The sequence below is a fragment of the Engystomops pustulosus genome, chromosome 7 (assembly GCF_040894005.1).
Source record: "Engystomops pustulosus chromosome 7, aEngPut4.maternal, whole genome shotgun sequence".
Classification (NCBI taxonomy): Eukaryota; Metazoa; Chordata; class Amphibia; order Anura; family Leptodactylidae; genus Engystomops; species Engystomops pustulosus.
This window is the reverse complement of record NC_092417.1, coordinates 111,416,689-111,426,596: the sequence shown is the minus strand read 5'-3', so window position 1 is coordinate 111,426,596 and position 9,908 is coordinate 111,416,689. Positions and strand designations below refer to the sequence as shown.

The 9,908-nt window shown below is 42.4% G+C and overlaps 1 protein-coding gene across 1 annotated transcript; it reads left to right on the top strand.

Annotated features, from left to right (window-relative positions):
- Positions 1-293: 293 nt before the first annotated feature.
- Positions 294-7,344, top strand: C7H16orf46 (chromosome 7 C16orf46 homolog). The gene is made up of 3 exons (XM_072117563.1): positions 294-411; positions 5,288-5,494; positions 6,263-7,344. Exons 2-3 carry the CDS (start codon positions 5,303-5,305, stop codon positions 7,229-7,231), a joined length of 1,161 nt encoding a protein of 386 aa, XP_071973664.1. The 5' UTR covers positions 294-411; positions 5,288-5,302; the 3' UTR covers positions 7,232-7,344.
- The last annotated feature ends 2,564 nt before the right edge of the window (positions 7,345-9,908 follow it).

Below are 9,908 nucleotides of genomic sequence, written 5' to 3'. Positions count from 1 at the left end.
AGGATGTAACCAAACATGTTTCCCCAATTTGCTAAGGCAGCATAGACCACATATCATATAATGTAATGTAATGATTAGGGGGGTGCAGGTGATAGACCTCTGTGTCAGGAGTCATTCACAAGGTGCTGTATCAGGGTTGTAAAGACTGTGCTTTGCCCCCTGTCACACGCCTTGGTGTGGGAGGCAGACGCCGCGCGCCCGGGGGAAGAGATGGCTGACTGCTCTCCTGCATCAGAACCAAGGTCAGCGGCTCAGTAGGTCACATGATACGTCACTTCCGTGGTGAAGCCCCTAACACGTGATGCAAACGTAACCCCTGACAACGGCAGCGGTTTGTTTTGGAGCAGAGGGGAGGAAGGGATGGAGATCGGAGCGCTGATGGCCGCATAGAGGAGGAGAACGAGCTGCCAGGTATGTGACCCTGTGTCTGCTATATGACTACACGGACTGAGGCTTGTAGGCCCACACTAGGTAACATAACACTATAATACTGTAATTATAGTCACACACTACATAATATACAACGTTGTAATCCTTCACAATATAGTATATCACTGTAATAATACTGCACTTATAGTACCTCACTACATAATATATCACTGTAATAATACTGCACTTATAGTACCACACTACATATTATATCACTGTAATAATACTGCACTTATAGTCCCTCACTACATAATATATCACTGTAATAATACTGCACTTATAGTCCCTCACTACATAATATATCACTGTAATAATACTGCACTTATAGTCCCTCACTACATAATATATCACTGTAATAATAATGCACTTATAGTCCCTCACTACATAATATATCACTGTAATAATACTGCACTTATAGTCCCTCACTACATAATATATCACTGTAATAATACTGCACTTATAGTCCCTCACTACATAATATATCACTGTAATAATACTGCACTTATAGTCCCTCACTACATAATATATCACTGTAATAATACTGCACTTATAGTCCCTCACTACATAATATATCACTGTAATAATACTGCACTTATAGTACCACACTACATATTATATCACTGTAATAATACTGCATTTATAATCCCTCACAATATAATATATCACGGTAATAATACTGTACTTATAGCCACGCACTACATAACACTGCAACAATGCTCCATTGTAGCCCTTTTGTTAGGGTGCAGGTATTTGTAGTCCTACACATCTGGTGTGGATGGGGTTTATACTAATCCATCACCCGCTGCCATAAAAATTACAGTGTAAGATGATTTATGCTTTGGGTTTAGAATGTCCATGAGGATCCTGAGGGTGATGTCACACGTGGCGTTTTGACTGCGTTTTTAAGCAGTATATTAAAAAACGCATCAGTTTTTGACAGGTTTGACCAATTATCTAAATTCAAACTGGTCAAAAACGAATGCGTTTTTTTAAACGCATGTGGTTTTTGAGGGACTGCTTAAAAATGGGCCAAAAATGCGTTCAAAACGCCACGTGTGACATCACCCTAAGGGTGATGTCAGACATGCCGTCTTGGCTGAGTTTGCAAACGCAGACCAAGCCGCACCCACCGGGGCGGTCCGCGGCCCGATCGCATCGGCGTTTCTATGGAAGCGCCTGCAATCGGGAACGAGCCGCCAGTGGTTTGCGTTAATTTAATGCAAAACACCGCCTGCTCGTTCCCGATCGCAGGTGTTTCCATAGAAGCGCTGATGCGATCGGGCCGTGGCCCACCCCAGTAAATGCGGCTTGGTCTGCGTTTGTGTTTGCAAACGCAGCCAAGACGGCACGTCTGACATCACACTTGCCCACAAAATGTGTTTAAAATAATGCAAGTTTAATCAGATTTTGGTCAGATTTTAGTCAGAGTTGGGTCAGAGTGTGTTCAGGGTTTTTCATAGTTCATTCAGAGCTCAGTCTGAGTGCTATGCAACAATGTGTATTTTTTGTAGAGCAATTCCTCTTTCTCCTGTATCAGATTCTCTCTACTCTCAGCTACTTCCTGGAAACTTATGTAGAAAATGCTGATATGTGCTGTCAGGTTTTTTTTCACGCTCTCATAGACTTGAATGGGCGTTGTTGAGGTCGGAGGAGCACCTCTATGCCAGGTTTGACCTGGCGTACAATTTTGCCATAGCTTGCACCAGAACAAGTGCAGGCTATATGTGGTGCACATCCCCCTTCACAAGGGATTCGCTTAAGGGAGCAAATAGGTGCAATTCCTAGCCATATGCTAGGACAGTGGTGGCGAACCGGTGGCACTCGGAGCACTCCTTCTGGGCACCCAGGCCATCACCCCAGAACAGAGTTTCCAGACAGGACTCAAAACCACCTCCTGCAGTCCTTGGCCACCCAGGATGTGCTGTGATCAGTGCTATTTTAAAGCTACACATCCTTAGCTGCCTGGGACTACAGGAGGAGCATGGAGGTGCAGACAAGGCTGCGTTATTATTGGAGCTCCTGCTCTGGGTCCCGGCAATTCTTCCTGTTCAGGGGACTCTGGAAGCTACAATAATAGTCAGAATTTCTCCTCTTTCTCTTAATTGTATTGGAGTCCTCAGGATGCCAATACAATTAAAAGCCTTTGCAGAACAGGTAGCAACATGTCGCTTCTTAAATTGCCATGTTGGAACTTTGCTTTTAAATAAGTGGATTTGGTTGTAGTTTGGGCACTCGGTCCCTAAAAGGTTTGCCAACACTGTGCTAGGAGTTACACCTATTATATGGCTTGCACAGCAGAAAACTGGCGCGCAAGCCCTAAAGAATGTGGTGGCATGCACTGCAGTTTGTGCATAGATCACAGTTAACCCGATGTACACATTATTATATCCATTTTTAGGGTGCGACCACACGTTCAGTTTTTGATGCCCATAACAGGAATAGAGTAAAAGTAGGTGGAGGAGCAGCACCTCCCAATCCATTATCATCCACACCTGCTTTTGGCTCCAAAAACTGCATCTGAAAAACTGAATGTGTGGACGCACCATCACCAATGTGAGCCCAGCTGGGTGCTATAATCACGTAGCTGCTCCCAATGAGCGGGTTATGTCTCCAGTAATGATTTATGCAGGGCTATCTGAGGAACATTAGTGTAAGGTACAAGTCAGTGTCCTGTGTAATTATTTATCGGCACAGGCCGCCACACAGGCGCTGCAGTCACCTTACTGTGCTCTTTAGAGGTGCCGCTTGTGAGACTCATCTTCTAATTAAAACCCATTGATTGTTGCAGTCGCCGTGAAGTGAATTGTTGATTTATAAACTAAATTTGGTACAGTTGATTGAACAGTGATCTAGTTGCACCGTGTTAATACCTTATTGGCATCAAGGAACAAAGAAATTGGAATTTTTGCCTCACACATATGCATATGTGTTTCAAAACACAATTCACTGGAACCTAATGCAGCCTGAGGCCGCGGTCACACGTACCGCTAGACGTCCGTTCATAGCGCGACGCTAGCGCACAGGGGGAGGTCCTCGGCCCCAACGCACATGCGTTTCCAGGGAAACGCATGCGATTGTTAAGCCGATCGCATGCGTTTCTCTGGAAACGCATGTGCGTTCGGGCCGAGGACCTCCCCCTGTGCGCTAGCGTCGCGCTATGAACGGACGTCTAGCGGTACGTGTGACCGCGGCCTAAGGGTGAAGACACACATGGCGTTTTTGGGCCGTTTGTACTAAGTGCGTTTTCAGATCGTTTTTGTCCGTTTTTCCGAAATTGCGCAATGAAAAACTGACAAAAACGTATGCGTTTTTAAAAAACGGATGCGTTTTTTTTTTAACGCATGTGTTTTTAACGATCTGAAAACGCACTTAGTAAAAACGGCCCAAAAACGGCCCAAAAACGCCATGTGTGTCTTCACCCTAATGCAGATTTCATCCTTTGCAAAGGTTGAACTCTGTAGACTCTGTAGAATAGTGGTTATTGTTTGCTGTGAAATGTACATAAGGAGTTCCTGTTCTGAGGCACGAGCTCTAAATATCAATAACTGTGCAAAACAAGAAAAAAACTGATTTGTTCTAAAGTATAGATTGTGTGAGCTGAGATAATCACACAAAGATCTATAAAGCTGGTTCCGAAGGAGTAATAATCTCATAGACAAATAAAGACCCCAGTTTAATGTTCTACCCGAGAACAGGGGTCAAGTTTTCCCTCATTGATGGGGCAGCAAGTGGAACACACAGCCTGTCACTCCATTTATGGTCTATGAGACTGGTAGAAATAATTTTCTTAGGTGCTCCATTAATGATTCAAAATTTGAATCCAATTCTTTTGATTGGTGGGATACAACCAAAATACGGCAACCTCTATCTATGAGCACAATGCCCTCAGATCCACTGCATTTTTCTCTGATATGCAAGTAAAAGACTTCATAAATTTATTTTATCCCTATCTCAGCTATGGTGCTTCCACATTTAGCGCCCCAAAACACTATAAGGCTATACATCAAACGGAAACGCAGACAAAACCGTTTTCTATGGAAACGCATGTGATCGGGACCGAGCCGCCGGTGTTTTGCGTTAATTTAATGCAAAACACGGCGGTTCGTTCCCCATCGCAGCCGTTTCCGTGGAAATCACTGAACCACAGATGTTAAAAAACAAGGCCATTGTGAAACAGCCCTTATAGTAGGCAGGTATCTAGCATAAAGCTTTGCCTCAACCTTTTCTGGTGACATTCATAAAAACTTAGTTACTTAATAAACTTATTTACTAGTATTTAAGTATTATACAGTATTCAAAAATCTAGCATCCAGTGTTCACGGACGTTACAATGAATAAGATGTGTGTATTAGAATAAGAGGTGCACTGAAATGTAAGCCTTGGCCTCTATGCCAGAGCTCGCTGTTGTCTTATTTATTAGAATATGACATCAGAGATATAGCTTTATTGATGTGTTCTAGCAAAGTCACAGAGCAATCACTGTTGTGATTTAGTAAAATGACATCTGGAACAGGATATAATAAAATGAATTGACAGATGCGCTCATCATACATGTGCAGACACCCACTAATGGGATGGGACGTTGGCTTCTCCAAGGTTAGAAAGAAATTGTGTGAGGCCACAGAACTTGCTTAAGACTGTCTCTATTCATTTGCAGTGTGTAACACAACATTAAAGGGGTCACCCAACTCATTGGGGATGAGGGGCAGTGGGCATGTGCTAATAGCTTATAGGCATGGCAAGAAACGGAAGCATTGGTGCACAATCATCAGAGGATTTAATGAGAAAAGTTCTGTATTTGTCATTTCTGGTCATATTGTTAGTTACCAAGTTTTTTTCTCTTTTTTTTTAATTGCAGATGTAAAACTAATCAATGGATATACCAAATAATGATTCTCCACTGGAAACATTGCTAAAGATAGAATTTCCACAAACGGTTTGTCCTCCACATGAAGACACACTGGAGAAGAACCTGACAGAAGCATTGCTAGAGATCAGTGAGAAGATTTTTGAAGAGGATCAGAAGTCGGTAGAATGGCTGATAGGAACAGGATGGGAAGAAGCGGTAAGTAGGTCCTCAGTACAGATGATAGTGTGACATTTCTGTAGTCAGGCATTTTTTTTGCAGTGCATCCTTGCCATGTAGATTTTTATAATTCCTTTTTTTTAGTCTTCTCTGGTTTGATGTCAATGACACAATGCTTCAGAACATCATCACACTAGATCAACTCTGCTAACAGGGAGTCACGGTGGTCATGTTCTCCATAGCATAAGTCATATGACAGTAATGCCACTATTATACTTGTATGTGCTGTTTTTAAAATACAGGAACTGCTAAAGCTGGTGATGGGCGACGCTTAGCTGTGGATGAAGTCAACTGTCACTAGTGACAGATTCACACTGCTCCTATACTAATGTCATATATTCATATATATATGTTTCCCCTGTCAAGAGAATTACACATGTAATACCATAATAGTGCACATGGATTTTTGGGGGGCTGGAGTGTCCCTTAAAAAGGTACAATCACACATTGCAGTTATGCTGTCATTAATTGCCATGTGGATCATCACCACTTGTTAAAAGAAAAAAAAAAAAAAGACAACCCAATTAAGGTCACTAAAGAACATATGAAAATAGCCTAAAGCAGGGTTCAATCCATAGTTCTATGTGAATAAAGTCAAACTTCCACTTCTTAGGTCCTAACATCAGGTGAAAGGTGTCTCTTTAAGGGTTCCTATCTTTGTGACCGTTTCTTACCAAGTTTCCATCTCTAGAACCTCTTATCTGTGTAGCTGTAAAACATTTATGCTTTGTGGTTTCTGATTTGCAGGCTTGTGGCTGGGGTCCAGTTTCAGCAACGGCAGGTCTCCACTCTCAAAAGAAACAAAAGAAGCTAAAACCCGGGGAATCAGTGGACTGTATTTTATGTCTAGACTTGTATTTTATTCCAGAGAGTAAAGATACAACTGCGGAGATAAAACGCAGCCCAGTCATGGACCATGTGGAGAAGACAGGGACTGAGCCAGGCGCTGCGGATCATGTCCTACTCCCAGCAGAGTCTGACTTTACAGGTCACTGCCCTTCTACTGCCGTGGTTTCCAAAATAGAAACCTACAGTGACAAAGTATCTTATCGCGAACAAAGACAAAACAAGGAGAAGAATTTACAAAGAAGCTCTTCACCATTCCCCGGCAGAGCCATTCCTGTTTGTACCAATTGTTATAATACAAAGGAGTCACTACCCTTTAATGCACCCGTTTTACTGCCACCATTGAAAGCGGTGCCTGGAAATGGGCATGCAGAGCAGATGGCAAGAAGGAGAGAGATTCTGATCCAGCAGCTGGAAAAACTTCCTTCTAAGGGATTTATGGGTAGTACCCTTACTGGAAAAGTTCTCCAAAACATTGACCTAAAGGTCGAGAGGAAACTTCTTGAAGCCATAAGTGATCTTCCTCAAGACCAGCTAAGAGTACCAGAACCGCTATCCTTTGTCAATTCCTGCATTCCAAAAACACCAGTAAAGGAAACCGAGCGTCTGCAATGGCAGAACTTATTCTTATCCCAGAAGTCTAATGCAGTGAATGCAAATGTTGTAAAACATGGTACCAGCTCTGCGCCTGTGGGTTTCCTTCATACTAGAACAATGCAGAACAAGCGCAATTTCCGACAAGAAGTGAGACAATTCAATGATGCGAAAGTTAGAAGAGCGAAATCCGGCACCAGCAGAGTACCTGACACAGTATTACCTTCCCTCACTGTTACAAGAGTGGAAATACCTGTCAAAATCAAACTGTGCTGAAATGGTTAAATACACAGTAAAGTGATAACTTCATTGTTAGACATTACACGTATAATCAGCTACCTCTTATTACTGGTATTTTGGTGCCAATAAACTTTAGAGTAAACTAATAAGTATATTCATATTTTACTCCTAAAAATTTCATAGATATCATCCAAAGATTCAGTGTATTTGTTCCTGTCTGTATGTAACTGGTGTACTAATGATTTCTACCACTTATTAGAGGTTACCTGCTCCTCCATGTGATGGAAGCTGCCAGGCTGTCACCATATACATCCTATATGTGCACTGTGCATGTTCCCTGCTCCCCCATGTGATGGAAGCTGCCAGGCTGTAACCATATACGGTACATCCTGTATGTGCACTGTGTAGTGTTTAGTGGATTTACTTGTGGGAAACTAAGTGGATTTAATGCTAAATTACTTTGAGAGAGAACACAAGGCATCATGGGATCTGTGGGCAAGCTAGCTGCCTGAGGGCATAGACAGTCTCCGTCCACTTCACCTCTGAAATGCAGACAGTTGGAGATCGCATTAATGCCCAGACAAACTTCTATTACCATGTAGGGGCATTGAAACTAGCCATGGCGTTCAGCCACCAATCCGAAATTATTTCCAAACTAGAAAGTGTATTTCTTGGCCGAAAGCCATGTTCTGGACAGGAAGGTCTAGGGCAGTGATGGCGAACCTTTTACAGACCAAGTGCCCAAGCTACAACTAAAATCCACTTATTTACCATGAATTGCCAACATGTCATTTTAAGCAGTAACTTATTGCTACCTGTTCTTCCTCAATTTTCAATCGTATCAACCCCCTGAAGCCACCAATACAGTTGAAAGAAGGGCAAATGCAGACTCATTGTAGTTTCTCTTTGGGATCTCTCTGTAGAAGGAGAATGGTGGGTCCAGTAGGAGGACCTCCAAAGACATTGCAGTTCTGTCAACAGCCTCTCACTTTTCCCACAGTTACAAACAGTGAATGAAATGTCACTTTAAAACAGGATCTCTTAAGTTGCCTGGGATTGCAGGATTTGGTTCTACATGGTGAACTCTATCCTAAAGTGATGGTCTGAGTGCCCACAGAAATGGCTCTGAGTGCCACCTCTGGCACCCGTACCATAGGTTTGCCACCACTGGTCTAGGGGGGACAGAAATTTCTTGCGTAAATATTCTTCTATTCATACTATATGCCTAGGAGAGATATATAGATTACTGAAAATGTCATACTCCTCCTTAGCTAAAAATACCCCTCAAAAATGTTGAAAGGAGTATTATTACCCTTCTGGAAAAATGTAAGTGTGACCTCTGGACACAGTAACAGTTCCCCAGCCCCTCCATTTACTTGTTGTGGACATGACTTCATGATTGTAGTTCACAGACACAATAGAAGATCATGTGACCAGAATATCCAGAAATACATATGTACATGTACAACATGTGTCAGTAATTCCTGTATATCACGTACCTATCAAGTATCAACAAAAAGGTTGGGATGGTGGAATATCGCATGAAAAACTAAAAATCTATTCAGTGATACCAAACTCTGCCTCCTACCCTCAACCACAGCGTGGGAAGGGGAGAAAAGTTTAAAATCTTAAATGGGAACCCCTATTTTTTTTTTCGCAGATTAAAATTCCCCATGTAAAATGACATTGGTTCAGTCTACAGCTCGTCATTTTCATTGACAGATGGCGCTGTAATCTACAAAAATCAAAAATGTCTTTGTGAGAACACCGCTTTAAATTGATCATGTTTTTTCATCCCCCAGGGGTGAGGAATCTAATTTTTTTCATGTAGAAACTACATTCGGCGTTATCCAAGAACATTGATGTGGACGCTGTATATTATAGCCAACACCTGCCACTAACTTTTTATGGTACGGTGAACGCCCCCCCAAAGGATGCAAAAAGAATGGAAACCAAAAATTGTCGATTTCAAGAGTTAATAAAATCTCATCAATAAGCTAATGACCCACTAAAATGAAGTATTTGTAAAGTGCATCTCATGTCACAGAAAATAAGACCTTATATGTCCAAATTGCCAAAAAAAAAAAAAAAAAATTTGCATAGCCATTAAAAAGTGACAATTCAAAGCATGCAGGCATTTACTGCCAGCAGCCCTAGAGTCCTTCATCAGACCTCAGGACTGACAGGGAATCGGTCGGCAATTCCATGCAAGGTGACCTGTGGGCCGAGTAGATGCTGTGGTCAACATAACTGCATCCCAGCTGTTAGTGCAGGAGCCCGGCTGTCACAGCAGAGCTCCCACATCGATTTCATGGGCGATCGGCGAGTCGTCATGTATGTTGGGATGCGGCAACATGTACGTCAAATTACACTAAGGGTTGTGTTTTTGAAAAATATTTCACACATTTTTAGTTTTTGAATCTGTGTATTTCGCAAGATATTTCACCATCTCAGCCTTTTTGTTATACCCTGTGTGTATACAATGTGAGTGGGAGGTGGAAGGCACTAAAGGGCAAAAGTATACCTTTTGGGGGTGGAGTAGGTGCAGAGCAAAGCATGGCTTAGGGAAAAAACAATAGTGTGCCACATATTTCATCCCTTTTTCTTGGCTATGAAAGTCGGGAGGTTTGGATCCGTCTCCTTCCAGCAGAGGCAGTGTCTAAGGAGAGCCGCTTCCTCTGCACATGAGTTGAGGGGCCACTGACAGCAGAGG